At 35.2% G+C, this 22,448-nt stretch overlaps 1 protein-coding gene and 1 long non-coding RNA gene across 4 annotated transcripts; both read right to left on the bottom strand.

Annotated features, from left to right (window-relative positions):
• Positions 1 to 440: 440 nt before the first annotated feature.
• On the bottom strand, positions 441 to 1,294 carry LOC116164176. 2 transcript variants are annotated; one of them, XR_004143824.1, is made up of 4 exons: positions 1,079 to 1,294; positions 896 to 1,030; positions 772 to 845; positions 441 to 669 (listed from the first exon to the last, which is right to left on the bottom strand). It is a non-coding gene; the product is annotated as an uncharacterized LOC116164176 (long non-coding RNA). The 2 variants fall into 2 exon arrangements; XR_004143823.1 differs by lacking the exon at positions 441 to 669 and having other exon boundaries at positions 741 to 845; positions 1,079 to 1,288.
• Positions 1,295 to 9,952: 8,658 nt separating this feature from the next.
• LOC116163167 (angiomotin-like) lies at positions 9,953 to 21,969 on the bottom strand. Of its 2 annotated transcripts, none has more exons than XM_031477015.1 (10): positions 21,813 to 21,969; positions 21,623 to 21,712; positions 21,320 to 21,568; positions 15,561 to 16,210; positions 13,291 to 13,558; positions 12,749 to 13,238; positions 12,563 to 12,697; positions 12,331 to 12,515; positions 12,089 to 12,276; positions 9,953 to 11,122 (listed from the first exon to the last, which is right to left on the bottom strand). In XM_031477015.1, exons 2-10 carry the CDS (start codon positions 21,675 to 21,677, stop codon positions 10,418 to 10,420), a joined length of 2,925 nt encoding a protein of 974 aa, XP_031332875.1. In that variant the 5' UTR covers positions 21,678 to 21,712; positions 21,813 to 21,969; the 3' UTR covers positions 9,953 to 10,417. The 2 variants fall into 2 exon arrangements, with proteins under 2 accessions (XP_031332875.1, XP_031332876.1); XM_031477016.1 differs by having other exon boundaries at positions 11,012 to 11,100; positions 21,813 to 21,966.
• Positions 21,970 to 22,448: the final 479 nt, after the last annotated feature.

The following is a 22,448-nucleotide window of genomic DNA, read 5'->3' as shown; positions in this document are numbered from 1 at the left end:
GAAGATATCTGAAGGTCCTGAATACGGTAACCTTAAACTGAATTTGTATTTCGAGATGAATGCGACTAAGTACTTTTAACACTCTAGCATTTACCTCTGCATGGACGAAACAGTTACCGTCATTCAAACAAGGCGGATTCATACACAAAGAATAGAAATCGCTAATCAAACTTAATAACTAAATGAGTTTAAATGTATCTCCAGCGGTGTCTGTAGATACGGCACCTGTACTTATCGTTTGAAATTTTGAAAGCAGACATCTCAGAATGGACGAAAATACCATAGTGGAACCTCCAAGAGAAAAGCAAAAAACGAACGTTGAACAGCGAAGAAATAAGTTCAGAGTTAAGCAAAACGTCGTGTGAGGAAACGAAATTAAGGGTGAGGAAATAATCTGCCCAAACCAGTAAATAAGATTTCCCCCAGATATTTCCACTTAATTTCGCCCCTCCTAATCGTCTTCCCCACCAGATCTCCAAGCTATATATACCTGTGTCAGTCCAGTGTTTGTAACTTTTGCTTCTACCTTTACCAGTGCCTTTTGCTATTAACCAGCCTTATTTACCTGTCATTGATTACTGCACCTTTAACCGTCGTTCCATTTCCTGTAAAACCGTTGTTAACCTGCACCCCCTGTCGTTCCTTGTGTTGAGTGTGTTGCCGTTAGCCCTAGGGGGTTAATCGTAATTAGCCGTCGAGGTGAGTGAGTGTTTATAGTGTCATTAAAACAACAATCTTTCAACCCTTTTATTAAAACGTGCAAGCCGTTACCTCTATTACCCTGACCAGTTCCCAATTCCCCGAGTAATTCCAGTTCCTAGGTGTACTCCCTAGCGAACGGGTTACTACAACAAGTATTCCTCAAGATTACCAGCTACTCTCCGTATGTTCCTACCTGTCCGTGTCTTCAAAACAAAATCGGAGCGTGACTCCTGGTTTTAAACGAAGTACACCTCCGTAGTATCTTCCCGTCGCCCCGTCCTGCCTAAACCTGGGGCACAGTGCTCCCGCCTACGTTAACCATAAGGGGCTGAAAGCCGTCACGTGAAAGGTTAGTTGTTACAGTTCGAACACTCACCCCGCAGGTTCTGTTGGTTACCCCGTTCGGGTGGCGCAGCCCTCAATCCCGCATCAATTAATTTGTTACATTCTAGACAGCACTGCACGTGGAAATTAACCTACCGTCCGACACGAAAACGGCATTGACAGCAAACCAGCTGACACGCTGGGGCCAGATAACTACCGGCAGATGGCAGTACTCCCCAAGTAAATACGAGGACTGCTCCGGAAATCTTTTATATTATTTTATTTTGTATATATATATTTTTATTTCTATTTAGCCAATACACTTTTAATTTTCTTTGCTCGCCAATTATTTCCCGACGCTACCCGAGGCTGTGGGCAAAAGCCGGAACGTATCCAGGGTTGCTCACACAGGCGGAAGATCGATATGAGGGTGATATCTTTATTAAAGAATCCGAATCTTCTGGAGTGTATTTCTAGTGAACTTTCATTTATATATTTTTAAGATGGTTGTCATTAGAAATCCAAGCGGTTATATTAAGCGTAAGGGAAAGAGCCCCCAAATATTTTTGAGGACGGGCCTTTAAAATGAAGTTACGCCACTGATTGAACGAGATGGCTTTATTAAGGTTAACGCCGCAATTGCTTATTTGCTTTTGACTTTCCTCACCAGAGAAAAAAAATGACATTTTCTTCGCCCTTTTTAGGGACGAATATAAAAATTTTGTTCCTATTTATTGCACTATTAAGCATTGTAAAGAAAAGCAAGTATAACAAATTAAATATATCCAAAAATTTTCCGCCTTTCACAGTTTTGCTGGCAATATATCCTCTACTTCGACACTGTTTGTAATTTGTGCATGCACATGCAGTAGAAGATGTGTTAGTCGCTTTTGAGTGATTTATCTACTCATTCTTAGAGGGGGCGCGGCCCCCCTTGTGTAAAAACTGAGGGAGCGACTCGCCCCCTCTGACCCATACTTCCGACGTCGCTGAGTTTACAAGATCTTTAGTTCGATTAATGTACGATTAATGTGCGCATGGGCAGTTTGCGCAACGTCAACTTTCTTATTTATAGAGATACTTATTTTTTTGCAAATTCAACCGTGCATGCTTCCAGTAAAAACCAGCATATTGCATATTCTTAAAATCAAAGGTGCGCAATGTCAACTTTCCTATTTATGGAGATATTTTTTTGAAATTTTAACAACAAAGGCTTCTAATAAAGACAACCATATTGCATGACTAAAGAATGTATAAAAGAACCATGAATATTTTATATTATTGTTTTCTTATGCGATCGATTTCGGTTTTTTTTATATACCCATCGTCAGGCTATGCTAAAAATTACATGATGGGTATATAAAAAAAAAACCGAAATCGATCGCTTACGAAAACAATAATAAAAGATATTCGTAGTTCTTTTATTATTTATCTTTTATTATTCTTTAGTCATAAAGGAGAACCAGAAAATGGAGATCTTCATAGAAAAAAAAATCATATTGCATATTCTGGAAATATAATGCGCGCATGCGCAAACTGCGCAAGATCAACTTTCTTATGTATAGAGATATTTCTTCGAAATTTTAAACACATATTCTCGTAGTAAAGGCAAACATATCGCATATTTTAAACATCAGGTGTGTGCATGCGCGGACTGCGCAATGCTAAGTTTCTAATTTATAAGAATATTTATGCCATAACTTATTTTCCTGTGTATACATAAATAGTTCGTTATATGACGTAATCCAAATTATCTATAACTATATATGTATAATTTATAACCTTTATACGGCGTATTATTTACTAACACTTACAGTTGATCTTGCATTATGCTGTAAATACGTAAGCGCAGCGCCCTCTCTGCCCTGTCTCTCAAAAACGGTTGAGGCAAAAGAATAAAAGAGATATTTGGAAAAAACCGAGTTTTGTGGCCTTTGACGTTCAATATCGGGGGACACGAGATTTTATGAGACTTTTCAGACAACTTCCAGAATGCCAAAACAAAGGTTCGTACAAGTGTATGGCTCATTATCTCTCATTCCGAGGTGAAACACTAATTGACTGGACTACGAGTATAAGGTATATTTTTATTTTATAGCGTATGTTAGATTGACATTTCAATGAGGTTTGAATGAGTAGGCTAAGCCGGTCTTTAACCGTAAGGATAGATAAAGGGATCACTTTAACCGTAAGGGTAGATAAAGTGAAACAGATGACTGTGCATTCTAATCTGTCATTCGTATTTCAAATGCACGATATAAACTGACGTTCAGAACATATGACAATTCTGTTTCTATGGAAACGATCGCGACAGCAGAACCTAAGCTTGCTATTTTCGACGTCGAATTTAAACGCTATTGTCTTCTAAAATTGACAGCTGGCCTACAAGTTCCTAATATTTAACAATTTCATTGACGACAAGTAGTGCGTATAAGTTTTGTTATGGATAATATGATATTTTAGATATTTCTTCGAGATCGATTTAAGAACTAGTTGTTATGTTCATTATTGTTTATAAATGAGTAACAAATAAAATATTGTACATTATACGCCAGGCAATACTTTTTAAAAACTCACTTATTTGAAAAATCATATAAAATACTATTTTTTGAATGGTGTTAATGAACCTATATTGAATGTTAAATTACGGTATTTTGGTTGACAGATGTTCAAAAAAACTCAGCGAGTAATAAAAATGAAAAATTGTATTACCTAGGTACCTACATCAGCATAATGCGAATTTCTTTAATTAGACGAAATCTATTCAAATGGTAGTTTGTAAGCATCTAGGTTAGACATTATACCTACTACTTGATACATACAAATGGGACTAATAAAATGGCAATGAGTTAATGAAGTAGGTGTAGCATCTAATTAGTAATTTGTTCCATATATTCATATTCTTATGGCTAAATAAACGTTTACATAACATTGAAAACAATAAAAATGAAACAAAATCATATGCTTTTTTGATTTACGCAATCCCGTGATGCAATTCTAACTAAATTAAAAGAAGGTTAAATGCGCTACGAAAAAAAGTTATCAAATTTGTGTAAGAAAATGCATAAAATAGTTTCACTTTGGTTTGGTATGCCCGAATAATAAAACGCGCCGCTGAGGTTTACAGTTAAAGGATTCAGTGTCAGGTCCAAAAGGAGGTCGTTAGCGGTACTTACGCAACTATCGAACTCTGTACCTACCTGCTAAAGCAGCAATAGTTCGCTCTTGAGCACACCTTGGCACACTTTCACCTAACTGAGTGAATTTTAAAATTGCGACTCTCGTCATTTTATGCGAAGATTGTATAATGTGGATTAATGCGGATTTACATCAGTAACGTTTAACGAAGGGCTGCGGTTCACAATAAAATGTCATGATTAGGGAGGTTTTGCGCCGGATTATGGGGGCATACCTATATCCAATAATGACCTTGAAAAAATTGCACAGATGAAAATTAATTGTAAACTCAGGTGAAAACTTTCACGTTTTCACCACGGCATCCATTTACGAAATACTTATTCACGGATTTGAATTTGATTTTACTTTCGATGCATGAGTAAGGTATAGGTGTACGTTTTTCATGCTGACGTTCCGCGGTATATCGTTTCTGTTTGATTACCCATTATGCCAGGTAATAAACGGGAGTATATTGGCTACTCTGGTTCGAAACACAACAAACAAATATCCAAATAAGAATAGTTTTAATGAACAACGGCGTCGATTTCAGTTAAATCCAAGGTGAAGGTATAGGTTTATATTTTTAGTGTTTATTTCTTCTTGTCAATTTCGATCTTCGATCGTAAAAATTTCCCAACATTCCTAACTCGAGATAGCCTACCTACTTCTAAGGTAGTAGGTGAAAAAAGCAAATCTTGACTTCATTTGGTGTCCGAGTATTTTGGAACTCCTACAAACGAAGAATTTGAGCCTTCGGTTTATTTGAAAAAATGATTGTTTTAATCACCTCATTTTTTTTAAATACTTAATTGTTACACTCTGTATACTTAGTAGGTAGGGTGCGCAAGGTAATAATACCCCACGTTTACAAATTTATACTGACATATTAGGGATTTCAGGTGGTGTTCTACCCTACTACAAGCATGGATCAAAAAATGGCAGGATCTTTATGCCTGTGTCCTGCAACAGATGAAAGAAATCTTTTGTTGCCATGGGATAAAAGTTTACGTGTAAACAATTATCTACTTTTGTGGGTCGAAAATGTGCCTACTTTATGGTCAACGAAGACATTGTGAACTAATTTGAGAAGAAGCTGTGTTACGATTTTTATCCCTATTTTATTTATATAAAGAATCCTACAGACAAAAAATTGCAGTCTGAGGAATCTCAAGACTGGAATGATTCTTAAAAATAGAGTAGGTAATCTAAAGAGTTTGTAGAATTTAGAAAAAAGAATCAAAAACGAAACAAACCAAAAAATCTTAAATATTTGAATGATCTGGTGGAAAAATTGGAATAATCTAGAGTCTGAAGAATTTCGAGAATTAAAAGATTTTGAATACAAGAGTTGAGGAATATATTTGTGTATAGCTATCTGTGAGACTAGGAAAGTTTGAGAACTATGAAGAAGCGACCAATGAGGAAATGGAAGAATCTAACGGGTTTGAACTCATCTTAACAAATGGAAAAACTTAATTTAGCATCAGAAGAATTCGGAAACACTGTACACTACGAAGAATCTTATGGCTTTGAAAAATTGACGAATCCGGAAGAATTCGAAGGAATTAAAGAATCCGAGGAATCATACAAATCTGAAGCATGTAAAATATCGGAAGAATTTGAAGGAACGGTTAGAAATCTAAAAGATCTGATTTGAAGAAATTGAAAACAATTGAAAGAAAGAATCTTAAACAAGTTAAAAGGTTTTCGCCCTAAGGCGAGGAAGTTGAGTGCATTTTCCATGAATTTATCAGTATACTTCCCAAAATGCTATAGCTATATGTGCGCTATGTTTTTCTTTATTAGACTTCATGAGTAAAAAAGTGGGGAATTTGCAGTCTGCGCATTTGATTTTTACGATATGCGATATGTTTGCCTTTGCTAATGACAGATGTAGTTTTCGATTTTTACTACATGTGATATGTTTTTCTTCACTAGAAGCATCTATGGTTAAAAAGAAATATCTTAATAAATAAGGAAGTTGGCACTGACTGCGCATGCGCATATCTAATGTTTGCAATATCAGATATGTAGGTATGCCTTTCACAGAAGATCAGGTGCCAGAGCTATAAGCTTCGTTGGAAAATGCGCTAAAAAGAAGAGTAGGCAACATAACATACATTCATATTGAACCCCAATCACATTGTTTAATTTATTGCCCCAAATTTAGGCAACCAATTTGGAAGTGCAATCTAAGTGTATAAAAAATTCATTTTTGATAAATATGATACTGTATTTTATTCGCTTCGATGTTAATTTTTCAGAGCAGCTGGTATTTACCTGGAAACTAGTTTTCTTGGAGGGCAATTTTGCTACAGAAATAGAGGGAAACTCTCAATGGTCGAGCCAAACTCTTGATGTTTGGTATCTATTGAAAATAACTCCCAGTTCTTGTAACTTCGTTATTATTGGTGACGAAATTCGGCTGATTGAATACGACCTACAAACGCCACAGCATGGAATGGCACATTTTGTCCAGAAATGACGCATTGGATCATGCATCCAAAGAACTGCACCCCATCAGATTTTTTTTGTGACATCATTGAATTTATAACTAAATTCAATGGTCCTATGGTTAGGCTGTCATATGCTATAGGCAACACACTTTACATCAGAAAGTAATTATGGGAAAACTACGAAACGCTTTGTATATACAGCAATCGTTCTCCACAGATGTCGAGAACGACGAAGGCTTACTTGCAGATGTGTTGCATATTGACTCCCTCGGTACTGCGCAAACGCAAGCGCCCTTAAATTTGAATATGTAATGTGGTAAAGGGCTCTTTAAGAAACATTTACAATATCTTTATTAATTTTTTCCATCACTCTCGCAATATACCTACATACTGCTACCTCAGTACTCTAGGTATGTACACCGAAACGAAAGTACACACGAGTTTTACTATAAGCTGAACAAGACCTATTGTAGCTGCTCTAGACTTCTACCACTTGCAGTCCAATAAAATAAATAACACAGGACATACCTATACAAATTTCAATTCGCTACCTCGCCTACTACCATCTAGTGCAGTGGTTCCCAACCTTTTACTAACAACGAACCCCCCTTTAGATTTTTTTTTCTGGCGAACCCCCAACTTATTCTTGTTCATAATTTAACATTGTCATACTTTCTCTTCTTTGTTTTCATGTCACTACTATCCTTGTGTGTTACTTCACGATCCGTAACTGATGATAACACAGAAACGTCAGGCGGTACCTCATGTATCTCCTTACTTTAGTCTATCGGTCCTAGTAATACTCCCTGTCTTCAGCCACTGTTCCATAGTTTACCTTTGAAGTGGTTTTCCTAATCACTTTCAGTTTAACGTCAAGAGTTAAAACTGTCATGAAGTCAAGTGAACCTACCACTGAATTGAGAAGTGAAAGAAATATATTGTAGCGGGTTTTTCATTCGTTTACACTCGCATTGAATGCTGCAATCATGCGCAAACGATTTTAATGGATTACTCATTAGTGCTATACATGATTGAAATACCTAAATTTAGCTTAAGTAAATTAATTCCGCCATTATGGTTTTTTGTTCTGCGAACCCCTTGGAAAGCGCCCGCGAACCCCCAGGAGTTCGCGAACCACCGGTTGGGAAACGCTGATCTAGTGAATGCAATCTCGAGTGGAGATCTCACTTGATTAGAATTTACAATCTCACGTCTCGGGTAGTTTTCGAAAAAAAAAATTGTTTATATTGGATAATTAGAAAGAAATGAAAGCTACTAGCATAACATGTGATTATGAGGTTGATCAACACTGTGGCACCAGGGTGAGTAAACTATTGCAAAAAGCTACTCCTTGTTTCCCAACACTCATATACATTTATCAACATCACATCTATAAAAAATGGAGCACAATAGTTTATAGCTTGGTTTATAGTGATTTATCTGGTAGAATATGTTAGAAGGGTTTTGATTATAATAAATAATAACGTTACAATTCTTGTTGTTTATTCCATATTATGCTGTAAAGGATCATGACGGTTGTTGGGGCTATAATGTAACTGGAATTCACAGTGATGACCGAAGGCTTTATTAATTAGAGCGCGTTAAAGCAAATTCAAATTTAAGCGCGCTTGCGTTTGCGCAATACCCAGGGAGTCAATATGCAACACATCTGCAAGTTTTATCCAATTTGCATGCGTGGTGTCAGTGGCGTAGCAAGACCTTTGTGGGCCTGTATGCCACTGGGATTTGGGGACCCCTGAACCCTTGTTCATTCAAAATTTAATGTTCTTTCTCATTTTAAGTTCTAAATGTCATTTCATTTTTTTAAAAAATTTGTGTCTGTCAGTGCTTTATATGAAAAAATGTTTGTAATAAAAGTTGTTTTATTTTTATGGTACCTAATAAATCTTTTTTTTTTAAATAAAACATGCAATCTTTATTTTGAAAATTAATAAATTAAAGTGAAATGCCCAAAGAAACAATAATAATAATAATCGCACCCCAGACGCTCCTCCACGTCGGCCAAGATCTCGGAAAACCTCAATAGGATTGGCTTAGTTTTCGAACTACGAATTTTTTTCTAAAATTTTCAATTTTTTTGCTTCTTATGGCAGCCACCTCGACAGGTGCCGCGGGAATTTTCTTAACCTTACCGAAAGTTGCGCCAATTATCTAAACCCCCCGAACCGGAGTCCGGACGTTCTAATCCCGACCGTATGGAAATGGCGAATTTTTATCCGCGCACGCGCACCTCGACGACGATGCTCCCCAGCCGCTCAGGAGAATTTCCCAGGGGCGAAAATCTCAGAATCGAAGCGAAATCGTCTCATAAAATACAAATCGCTGCATTTTTAATTAAATTAAAAATGAAAATCGAGTTGTTGTCCGAGTTCCTTATTTATTTATTCGAAAAAATGTTTCTAATAAAAATCATTTTTTTTGTTAAAATAAAAAATGCAATCTTTATTTTGAAAATCATTAAATTAAAGTGAAAAGCCCAAAGAAACAACTTGCCAGGAACTATACAATACAGGGACACGACTAAAGATGGAACGGAAGCTCTCGCGCTTGGGATATAGACATGAAAATTAAAACGCTTCCATTTGATAAATTATTTGAGATAGGTATTTTGAGATTAAAAAGATTTATAAAAGAATAAAGGAAATTCGTAAATTATCAACTTCAGGAATGGCTTTCACTTATCAGACTAAACGATGCAGTACGAAAGTAATGCTGAAACCTGAAGGCTGTTGCCGAAATCCCGATCCCCTTAAAAGAATACAGAGAAGAGAAGTTTTTCCGTGCCTAGACTGTCGTCAAGGCATGTTTTTACATTTTACACACTCTTGGCAAAAAGCAATATTTTTAGAGAAATCGCTGATATATGCCATGTGTAAAGACTATAATTTAATTTTGAATGCAAGTGATATTTTTTTATGAAACCTAAATTTATTATTCAGTTAATTACAAATTAAATTAGTCATATATACTTTTTATATTGTAAATCAGAGGTTATATCTACTCTACGAGTTCATTTTGATTTAAATATTTTTATTTTTATAAATCATGTGTTATTATCATCTCCTACTTTAATTTAATTTTGTCCTGTTATTGAATTTTTCTGTTTGGGCAATAAAGCATTATTATTATTATTATAATTAAGTAAATTGTTGGCCTTTATTTTTTTTAAAACTAATTTTGCATATTTAACCCTTGTCCTTTTCAATGGTATAACAGTTATGAACCATCTTGCACGAGACACTGGTTCACTACCAGTGAAAAAAAGGTTTAAAAACAGTATAAATATTTATTATCAGAAAGTTAACAGAGTTGGTTACACACAGACTAGAATCAATCATTAAATATATATAAATAGAAACCATATTTACAGTATAAAATAATACAAAAGTTGTAACACTTCAGATCATGTTCAACCTCATTAAAATATTTGGCACATTGTCATTTCAAAAATATTTATATAAAAAATATTTGGACTCAAAATGTTTAGTTTCTTTTTGGCAGTGTTTCGTTTTAATGGTAACTGATTTGTAACACCCTTATTGAGAAACTTTATAGCACCTAAAATTGCATTGTGATCTTGAACCAAATATTTTAGAGACGTTTCTTTCAACCAATACAATAGCTGGTTCATTTTACGGGTGTATAAAATTGAAAGGAATGACATTCAAGAATAACACAACAAAAGAGATTCACTTCTATAAAAGTTGAAAACACCTCGCATTATTACTATTACAATTTTAAAACTGAATTCGATACTTACTAGAGCTAGAGTCGGTAGATGACTTACTTTCCCGACCTAGTGATGATCCCCTCCTTGATGAATTTCCAAAAAGCTTTATTTTCGATGGCGGTGGTAAGGAACTGGCTGAATTATCACTTAGGGTAGAAGCCGAATCTCTTTCTCCAGCAAGTCTAGATGATGGCTTCCTTATTGAAGAACTGGAACCTCCACTTTCGGACAATCTTCCATATTCACCCAGTTTTCTCGGTGGAGGTATTAAGGAACGGACAGGAGAAGCTCTGTGACTGCTACCATTGGAGCTCAAAGAGTTACCACCATCCGACTTTTTTCGAGGCATCTCAGTATCTAAACGGTTGTAATCACCGACTCGTCTAGGTAAACCAGTGCGATGAGAAGTTCGCGGTGGTCTCGGCAGAGAACTTGGAGGTAAGTTATCGGAACAATGAGTGGTGGGACTGTCAGGCACGGACGAATTTGTTTCGGGCGACTCTTGCATACGTTGCTGTTGGGAACTTCTACCCTGCTTCTCTAACAACAACATTTCACCAGATTCGTGCCTTTGAGGTTGCAACAGAAACGTTCCCGATTCAAATAATCCGCCACTATTTGTATTTACACCCGCCAGTAATGGCTTGGGTATTTTTCCTTTTCTCTGCGCAGTGACTGGATTAGTGAATCCTGGAAAACAGCAAAGACCCCGCTGAAAAGGAGAATAGAAAAGCAAGAATGGGACGTGTCGGACCTGCTGAATTATTGTTAGTCACGGCACGCCACTCTGCTTTGACACTACATGCAGTGGTTAATGGACAACTATAATAATTGGACCGTTAGCAAATTAGTCAGAACACAAAATAATAAAAATATTTATTTATTATTGTTATAAAATAGCGTGCTTCACTACAAATACCTACAGCCTTGACTAATTTTTGATTATATTCGGTCAAGGCTGGTAACTATACTAATATCTCATATAGCCGAATGGAAAGACTATCTTAAAAACATAAACAAAAAAATCCCACCACACTATTAACACAATAATAAATAAATAAAAGCACACTATCAAAATCGATTATTAACATGCTGCATTTTACATCAAATGTAATTAAGGTTAATGGGATTTTTTTGCAAATCATTTTCATTACAATATTTATTTTGTACTAAACATTTCAAAAGCAAAAATGTTGACATCTGTATTGTATCCTACCTTTCTAAATTAAAAACAAGTTTAATAATTTTCCTGCGGGACTAGTGTAGTAAACGTCAGTGGTAAGAAGGAATTAAAATTGTAGATATACACCTATTCATAATTATGCAAAAATTTTCGTTATTGCGAAGAAATCCCATCAGAAATTGAATGATTTAAAAATTGAAAGCGTAATTTAGGCAAAATCAGTTGTATATTATGAGTATTAAATAAGGGTGCAAATATTAAATAAGTTCAATTATGATACAAATATGTACAATTAAATACTCTACTTTAAACTACAAGAGCACACTTCAAAACAAAACCAAAAAAGAAAACCAAAACTCACTATTTGATCTTTTTCGATTTTAAATAATTAACTGAAATTATTAGACCGATTCCACATTGAATTTACGAGAAATTATATGGAATACAGGTCTTACACCGAAAGCATAATCAATAGAAGGTTTCAGTTTCCCCTACCTTGCTAAGAAGTTGTGAATCTAGTTGGCTATCAATTTCTTTAAGCTGGTTGTCAAGGGTTTGCTTTGTGCTGTCAAAACTTTTATTGGTTTCGTATTTATTGTAGGTTGGCACATGGTAGGAAGTATCACTGCTTGTGTAGGAATTACCAGAACCAAATCCTGTCGATCCATTCAGGACGCTATTCACTGTACATTACCAAAGTTGGTAAAGAGGTATAAAGTGCGAGACTTAAAACTTACCGAGTTCTTCTCTTGACACAGTACCACCGAGCACATGATCGATATCTGCGGCGCCTAGGCTTGGATGAGGCGTGTGATGAGGAGAACGCCCCAACATACTGGAAACGTCCTTATCATATGTATGTTTCTGTAATACTTTTATCATAGCATCACGTTCTGCTAGTTTCGATTCTAAATCTTTCAATCTGCAAATATTATACTGTCTAGGTCATTCTAACGAGTAGTAAAGTACCTGGATTCCAAATCAGCAACTTTCTTTTGAGCCGCATGTACTTCGTCCATGTGCCGAATTTTTTCATTTCTAGCTTCAGCAATGATCTTCTCAGTTTCTTGGCTTGTTTTTTCTAATGCAGCAATTTTGGCATCTCTACAACATTTATGATTCGTTTAATACTTACAAGCATTTTATATAACTTACTTAGGAATGCTTGCAGCATCAATGGCGGCTTGCCTTAAAGCACTTTCTTCCAAGTACCTTTGTTCCCATTTCGAACATTCTCCTTCAATCCTCATTATCTTCTCATCCTTTTCTCGTAATCGCCTCTTAAGTTCTGATGCAGACTCTTCACCAGATCCACTGGGAGAACCCCATCCGTGTTTCATTTCATCACCCGCCATGCCCCTCGTACGCTGTAACTCACGTTCTAATTGCAGCCTTAATTTACGCTCTGTTTGTTCGCGCCGTTCGCTGGCAAGTTGAAGGGACGATAACGCCTTCTGCAGCTGCACAACTCGTTCGACATAAACCTGTTTCTTGCGACACTCATCTTCTAGACGAACCACATTCCCTTGAGCATTTGTTAGAGCAGTGTCTAAAATGTCAATGTGTGTTCTCTGTTCTTGAAGTGTTGCTCTTTGTGCAGCCAATTCTATTTCCTGCCTCTCCTTTGCAGCAACTAATTCCTTATCTGTAAAAAATCCCCAACTTGTGCTGCCAAACTTAACCACAATCATACTTACTTTGTGTAATGAGCTGAGCAATAAGTACTTCCCGCTTATTTAGTTCTCGTCGTATGTCTGGTCCAACGCCGTCCTGAACGGGCGAACGTGATAACATTTGCGTACTAAGCAGATCGACTTGTTCTCTTAGGGTTCTATTTAGCTCTTGTAAACGCCGACAGTCTGTCTGCAATCTTCCTCTGGCTGCGCGTTCCAATCTTTCTCGCCGATCACATGACTGAACAAGTTCCTCGTGTGATCGATGTACTTTAAATATTTCTTGCTCTAACTATGTAATAAAAAAACATCATAGTAAAAGTATTCCTTTTCAAAATTTATTGATCCCCCCCAATTTACTCAACATATTGTTACATTCTAGAAAGTCGTAACTGTTTACGACTGTGGCAACTCTAACATACAATATTGTAGTCATATATGTCTGAGTGTATTTCGGTCTAAACACCAAAAATAATGACGGGACGTCCTGTATGTGAGATTATTTCAAATTTGTTAAGTAAATGGTAAATCCGGGGGGTTATTTACGAATAAACACAAAATTAGTTTATTTTACTTGAATTTTTATTTCCGTATTTGCGTTTCCTTTTAAAATTGTTTGTAATTGCGTGGTTTTTGTTTTAAATTTGATCGCTTTTGTAAATTATTCAATTCAGATAAGACAGATCCGGTCGTTTGCGATAAGAAGTTTGATTGTTATGCGAAATCTAATTAACGCACATGTTCTGGTGCGAAAACGCATATGCATCAAAGAATTGCGAGTTTCATGTTGGAGAAGTGCGGAAGTTTGGTGCGTTCCGTCATTATTGAAAATTCATAAAGAAGGGCAAGTTAACCAAAGTGGCGGTAAGAAGTTTAACTCGTGTTGTCCGATTATGGAATAGTATTCATCGAGTTGAAAGATCAAGAAGTTGAAGGACAGAGAGGCTTTTTGTTAAGGCTCTCTTCTTATTCAAAGTTAAAAGTTTCTACCGTCCGAACAGCCACCGAAAATTGTCATTTTATTCATCAAATCAGTTTTGTTTGTCAGGCTAATTCTGGGTAATAATAATCTTTTTTTTTATTCCTGTTTACGCGCAATAGCACTTACATTTGTCAACTAGTTTCTTAAAAATTAAAATATATAACACACTATATCACACATAATATAGACAAACAACACAACTTCAGTTTATGCCACCACCTGTGTGTAAAATATTGGTAAAGCCTTCGGTTAAACATTCGTGCACTGAAAAATATGCCTTATCAAATAGGTATTTCTTAATTATTGTTTTTAATTGTTTTTTGTTATACATTTGAACATTTTCAGGCAGTAAATTAAATATTTTTTGAGATAGGTAGTCATGGTTATTTTGAGTTTTTGCTATTCTACAGTAATCCACTCTAATGTTGTTCTTATTCCTAGTATTGTAACTATGCAGTTCAGATTGAATTTTGTATTTGGCATAGTTCGTTTTAGCAAATAAAATACATTCCAACAACGTGAAAGTGAAGTGAAGTTCAGAAAGTGAAGTGAAGTTCAGAAACTGTCAGCGTTTGTGTGTGATTTAAGTGCGCCTAGTATCGCAAACCTTTTACTACCAGGGTATTTGTATTATTATGAAAAAACTGTAGGTGATTTTAATTTTAATATTTCTTATTTTAATTGTCGACCGTCTGCGTGTAGGGTAATATGTCCAAACAAGCTTTATAAGCTTTTCTTTCTTTAAAGGTTTTGTTTTATTTGTGTTTACATGCGTTTCGGAATAAAATTTTGTCAATCAATTGTGGGTTTATTCGAATCCATTGTACGACTCGGATAGTTTTTCATGTCAGATTTTTCTTTCTGTGCCCCTAGAATTGTCAGGTGTAGTTAATTCTTTAGAATTTTCGGAAGTTGATCGAAGCTACAGTCTCCCAAATTATTAATTTAAAGTCAATATTGGGACAAGAGCCAGACGTCAATGAGGAAAATAATTACAATTATAAATTTTAAGGCTGTTTTGTTTTGAGGTAGCTTGATAGGTATTTTGTGGGTGGCATAATGATCGCATACCATTGCATTAGCAAGTCATGTTAAGGGGGGGGGGGAGGAAGGTTTGATAGTTCAGAAAATGCACAGAATTCAAATAGTTATTTGCTAAAAGATCCTAATACCAAACAAACAAATTGCATACCATCAGTGAGAGTCACTTCAATCTTTTTCATCAAATATTGCTTAAAACACAATCTTAAACTTTGGCCCCTATTGAAATCAACATGCATTATAAAGAAAAAAATGGAAAAACCAAACCTACCTTTTGTGTTTTCGCAACTTTCTGATAACAATTTTCCAATTCCTGTTTCAAAGCGCTATTTTCCTTAATAAGTATCTCTATCATTTCGAGAGGTGATCCGAATTCGATAGACTTGTTACTGTCGGTCTCCTCGCGACCCTTTGTCTTCGGTCTGGGTACCGAAACACCTCTCCTAAAGTTCATTAGGTCGCCTCCAATTTTACATACGCCAACTTTAGACAAATCAGGTTGAGATTTGGACAGTTTCATTTTGTCTACCCAGTGTGGATACTGAGGAGGCGGCACCATGTTATTGTCAACATCGTAATCAAATTTTTCTTTGTATAACGTATCTAGGTGTTCGTTATTTTTTGAGGTACCGTTCGGAGATGGAACTTTAACTTCTTTGGCTAAATGTTTTAACACAGACGATTGATTTAAGTAATCATCAGGTATATTCGTTATCTCTTGTACTCCTGTGTTGTATGCGCGTAGACTTGCTGCCTCTAAACTATTCCGAAGGTGATCCTTAGAACTACTTGACAGTGATGGTGAAGGTGAGGCCGAGCTTCTTTTTTGTATAGGGGACAGTTTGGGATCACTAAATAAACTACTGGACTGATGAGATAAATAGCTAGGTGGTCCAATGTCTGTTGTTCCCGAATTGCGCCCTGTTCACAATTTACGAGTGTCACCCTATATTTAGTTGAGATATGGTACTATAGGGTAAAGAATAATATAGTGAGATGACTTTACAGAGAAAAATTGAGATTTTGTAGTTCTCAAGTTGGGCAAATGTCCTGACAATAATGCTCTTTTGTTATTGTATAAGTCAACTGAATCATATTATTACATTTTGGAGATTGAAGGTTACATATTCTAGTGTCCTTGTTGTTTCCTGCTAAAAATTGCTACATGCCTACTAATAAATTACGCATCAAACTTGCAACAATAGAGTATCCACCAGAAAAAGTAAAAGCTTTCGTAATAATTTCGCAATTTCCAGTAGCTACCTAATGTGTTGCCAACTTAAGGCTCCTCTGTAGTCAATTTGTATTTCAGTGTTATTGCAATTGGTTAGACCACCAACAATACACACTGCTACATGATCTCCTTGAGTGAAACCAACGATGTATCTATCCTTCTCAGTTTTGCATAGATATTCTCTTCATTTATTGTTAAACGCAATAGACCATGTATAATGATCAACGACTAATTATGCAAACAAGTTTATCGAAAAGCTGTACAATATTTGACTGGAGATGCAGAAATACCTATTTCTGTTGCCATTGAATAAATTACTTATTCAATGCATTCACTGCATTATTCTATAATGACACCTTCTGTAAATTACCTGGTTTTCAGGTAATTAGTGGACTAGAGTAGTATTGTTTGTTATAACATTTTTTAATTACCCCTTTATTTCTTGTGATTTGTTCTATCATTTTTACTGTGAACAACAACAAAAATTGTATGTTTTTCATAAAAATGGCATCTAACATTTAAAATTCTGTTACAATGATTAAAAGTATAACATTTATACTGATTCTAAATAAATCCTTATCTTTTCAAAAATTAATAACAATTGTACATTTAGCGTATTACTTATTTATATCTATGCACGACCCATGGAGAATTTTTCCGAACATCTTTTGTGCGGTAAGATGACTTCACTTTTTTGCCCTGAATTCAATGGTAAAAATAAAATTTACTTGATCCTCCTATTTTTTGAGGGACAAATATTCCTGTTGATAAAGTTGATATCAGTCCATATTGAAAAAAGAAGTAGGTAGTAGTAAATATTTACCGGTTCCTGTCGCTACATAGTATTGGAAATTTGAAAAAAATTCGTCAAGTTGATGTGAAGTTTGTGGGACTCCATCAAAAGGTATTCTCAAAGAGAAAGATAAATAGTCGAATTTTTTTAAAAGTGCAAGAATTTTTTTATATCCACCACTTTCACTAACTTAACTTTACATGAGCAAAACAGTGACACTTTGTTTTAAATAAAATTGTCAGTGTCGGCCATTAGCTATCGTATCCCGCTTAGGAATTTAACTAAAAAGGGGAATTGTATTTATATCGGTAGCGTTTCTTTTATATAACATACCACGACGTTTCCTATGTTTATGTTCCGCTAATAAGTGAAAAAATGCCTATGTGTCATTTGTTATCTATTGGGCGCAACTTTATGGAAAGCAAAGGGCATGTGCATCTTTTGCTTTTGGTCGCATTTCTCGAAATAGATAATTTTCACGAAGACTTACTCTTAGTCCAGTATGCAGATAATTTTGACCTGCAAAAGGTGGTGTAAAAGATTTTATTGTTTTAAATGGTCCATTTGGGTCCAAATAACATGTATTTGAAGAGTACGCACAAATTTTTTCCCGGCACAACTTTTGGCAGCCAAAAAACCTCAAAATTTTTGGCATTTTTTTAGTTTTTCGCTTAAAACTCGAAAACGGTCCATATTTTATGAATAACACTTCTTTAGAAAATTAAAGAAATTCAAAATTATGCGTCGATCAAAAAAAACAAACAAAATCGGTCCAATAGAAAAATGTTTACAAGCGATCAAAAAACGCCCATTTTTTCCAACGAATTTCAAAAATTGGTCCAATTTTAAATTGTTGGTACTTTTTGAACTCTCTGATTGATGTTCTACAATCTTTAGGGAGGGGGGGTAGTGGATTTTATCGTTCCTTTAGGAGCCACAACGCATTAAAAAAAGGTTAACTCAGTTCTTTAGAAAAGTTGGAAAAAATGGGCGTTTTTTGATCGCTTGTAAAAATTTTTCTATTGGACCGATTTTGTTTGTTTTTTTATCGACGCAGAATTTTGTTTTCTTTAATTTACTAAAGAAGTGTTATTCATAAAATATGGACCGTTTTCGAGTTTTAAGCGAAAAATTGAAAAAAGTTCGAACGTTTTGAGGTTTTTTGGCTGCCAAAAGTTGTGCCGGAAAAAAATTGGTGTGCACTCTTCAAATACATGTTATTTGGACCCAAATGGACCATTTAAAACGTTAAAATCGTTTACACCACATTTTTCAGGAATCGGCCCTTCTGACTGCTCCGCATACTGGATTATCTGAGGAAACTGATAATTTTAGATGGGAAATAAAATGCTACGCTTCTGGTAGTTTGAAAGCATTGTTATAAAACAAGAGTTCATATTCAGCACTACTTATGATATAATATGTGAAGTACCTAGTATTGTACGTACCTCATTATAGGATTTTTTTTGTTTCTTGAAGCATCCTGATGGGATGCAAAAGGTTTTAGAAATAAAAAATTATTTCCAATGTACCTATAATAGGATATCCATTTTTCGTCTTGGGAATATGTGACATTATGATTTACAAATCAACAGCATTCAAATAAATAAATAATAAATAGTAATTTATCTAATCCATATCATTAGGAACGGCGTAACAATGTGTAGGGTGATGCCAGATAGTTTCTTTTGTTTTCCCTTTCAAGTAATGAGTTGTCGCCTCAGGCGTTATAAGTGCAATTTGAATTGCCTATCCTTACGTTAGCGTTTTGATTTTTTTCTGAAGATCGCGAAACATATTTTTTAAAATATATGTCTTATCATAATAGATGGAAATAATATCTTTAAGTATCGCCATAAGAAATACTGTCGGATTTCCAAATTGGTGCTGTAGGTTTTTCTACTCCCATTACAACGGCCGTTATTTACGAAAAACGATTTTCCTATTCATCGATCTTCCTAAAAAACTAAGACCGATATTTCAACTTTTTTTAAGTACCGCCGTTCTTTTCATCATTGCAAAGAATATCCACTATCGAGAATTTGTTAGACTTCAACTACAAAAGCAGTATTTCATAAGAAAGTTTAGCTATTTTTCCAATATGGCGGATTGACTACAGAGGAGCCTTAAGTAGACTGTATAAACAGATATTTGTCAGTGTGCTGCTTGGATGCTCTAACTTTTTGGGGGTTTATTGCCAACAGAATATTAAGCTTATTCTACCTCAATTTATTTGATATATTGTTGTAAGTTGTTGTTTGCTTATGCTATATTGTTTCTTCCAAGTTAATTACAAACTATGATGCTGGGAAAAAAACGCAGCAACGATAGGAACTGTAGTCATTAAGCAGGCAGTAGAAGGAAAAAGTGTAGGCATCTTACATGGGAGATTACTCTAACCATATTACAGAAGAGCTTAAAGCACTTTAGCAAGGGATATCTAGAAGAGGGAACCATGTGTCTCCCGTTCAACCTGTAATCCTGATTGGCTGTTGGTTACCTGTGTCAGCAGCTCTGTGTCTACCCTAAAATCATGAGAGGGCGCAACACTTCGTGCTGTTGACGGAAAACCTAGTCCAAGGGAGATCATTGTGAATGACCCTAACAGGACCGACCCACCTCCTGAAGCATGTGCAAAAGCACGGCTTAAGAATCAGCGAATGGCGTGTAAGTACCCAAGACGCTGATGAAGCCATTGTTCATATGATGATTGCAGTGTAATATACCTCACCCAAAAACTGTGTATAAGGCCTTTAAGGTCAGATCGCCGTCCCGCCTAAAGGTTCTACAAGGAACAATTCTTTTTAAGTCCAAAAACTGGAGAATAAATAAAAACATTTACCTAATTTAACCACTAATGTCATCCAGTCAGTGACATTAGTTTCATTTTTTTTCCTATTCACCTAGTTATTATGTAAATTAAACTTAAGATTAAAATATAAAAACCACAAAAAATAAGATATTTCGAAAACTATCAGGGATAGTTATAGGACATTATTATCAAAAGTTGAAGGTTTTGGGAGGAGCTAAAAGATGACAGAAAATATACAGGATGTTCCAGTTAAAAAAAGTGAGATTGTTTAATATGAAGTTTTGTAACTTTGGAATCAAAATTTAAGTAATAATTTTGACAATATACTGACGCTTGCAAATGCCAAATTTTTCTTACAAATCGAATTATCTTTAAAACTACTAGTTTTTCAGATATTAACCATATAATAAAAAAGACGTACAATTACACGTAGAGTTCAAAACTGCATTCAAATACAGGGGGTTCCACTGAAAAAAATGTACCATTTTGGCACCCTGTATAATTCCAAATATTTTTAAAATGTGGAGAACATTCAACCATATTATAATAACAAAAGCACTTTATCGAAAAATCTAAATTTTTATATGTGGCAAACTTAGTCGTTGTTTATGGTGAACTTTTAGACTCTCCCACCGACTCTGAAATTGGCATTGGTAATTCTTACAGACTACTGGACGGCAAAAAGTCTTTACTAGGTGGCACTAGTGTCGCCTACTTTATAGTAAATATGCATATATAAAATATGCTCTGCCCTGTACAAGGGAGATTTTGCTCTGAAATGAATATTAAGTATATAAACTATAATTAATAGTGAGAATTTGGCAAGATCTTTTGCATTTGTTTTAATTGGAACAATTTTAAGAACTTTAAAACAATGATCTTTCCAAGGGTCTCCGAGGTCGATCCACTTTTAATACAATGGATAGATGTTGCAGCCCTTTCTAAGATTTATCACGAGCTTTACAATGAAGCAATGAGTATTGCATCAAATGGTGTACAGCTGTACAAGTAGATTATAATGTCCCCATTTAACCGTCTTGATTTATTTGTTCAGTAATCATTGAATGAGGATTTGAATTTTATTCTATTAATTTGACAATCAGGAATAAATGGCAACGCCCTTAAATTTGTCATTCTCATTCAGGTTATCTCACTATTGTATTCTTTTCATTATGATGTTACACAACATACCCGTCCAAGGTTCGTCACCCGCACTGTGGATGATGAGAGTATTATAAGACGAGGATGATACATCTAAAGAACTTCGATTTGATGGTAAGCTATCTTTTAAGGAACTTCTGTTTGACGATTGCAGATTTTCTTGGCCTTGAGGTTCTTGGCGAGGAGTATGTCGAATCACATATTTCTCTTCATTTGACAAATTTTCGTTCGATGTAGACACATCAGTCTCACTACCGCTTAAGCTTTGAAGAAAGGCACCTGCGAATTTCATTTACTTTATATTTTAACATATCCGATCCTTTTAACACTAACCTTGTGAGGTAGGAACGTAGGTTCTAAATCGATTGGTTTGCTGCAACGAACTCATTGTAGATGTGCTCCGAAACCTTTATGCAAAAACATCTGCAAATAAAGGGTGTATTGTTGACAATGATTTTATAACAATATGCACTGAGGTAGGTAAAGTGAGCTATGAAAGTGAAGCCCTAAAAGATATACTTACAGAAGTAGGAATCACAATAATTTACGACGTATTTACATACTAAGGCACATAAAGCGATTTATTAAATTTTAGTATTAATTTTATTAGTTTGCTACGCGATCTGACTAATAATTAGAAATTCTCCGTAAGATGGCTAAAAGGACAAACATCAGTGAAATTCCTCACATTCCATACTGAGTTACTAATCATCGTAAAAATGTTGTGTATAGGAAATATTTATAAACAGATGAGCCTGAGTCAGTCGGAGCATTCCGTATATTACATAATAATTTTCAAATAAAATCTACTGACTATTGGTAGCCGTTCATACGCTATGTGACATCAATGTGCTATGTAATGTACACTCTTTACTATTAAAACAATTATAAAAGAGGTGTTTGGTTAGATAATTTCCAGAGAAAAATGTAGTCGCTGATTTGCTATAAATACAGTGTGTTCTTCTACTCCTTTAAGGCTAAAGGGTAGGCACTAGGTAATCTGGCATGGCAAGAAATAAACTTGCTCTGAGTACTTGATTATCATATACAGGGTGACAATTTGAAAACTTACCACCCCCCATATCTTAGTAAATAAACGAGATATTTAGAAAAATCAAAATCCGTTTCGGTAATTCGGAGGGGGAATCACAATGACATA

Source organism: Photinus pyralis, unplaced genomic scaffold (assembly GCF_008802855.1).
Source record: "Photinus pyralis isolate 1611_PpyrPB1 unplaced genomic scaffold, Ppyr1.3 Ppyr1.4_LG2, whole genome shotgun sequence".
NCBI lineage: Eukaryota > Metazoa > Arthropoda > Insecta > Coleoptera > Lampyridae > Photinus > Photinus pyralis.
Note: the sequence above shows the minus strand (reverse complement) of the source record. Positions and strands in the feature narration are given on the sequence as shown.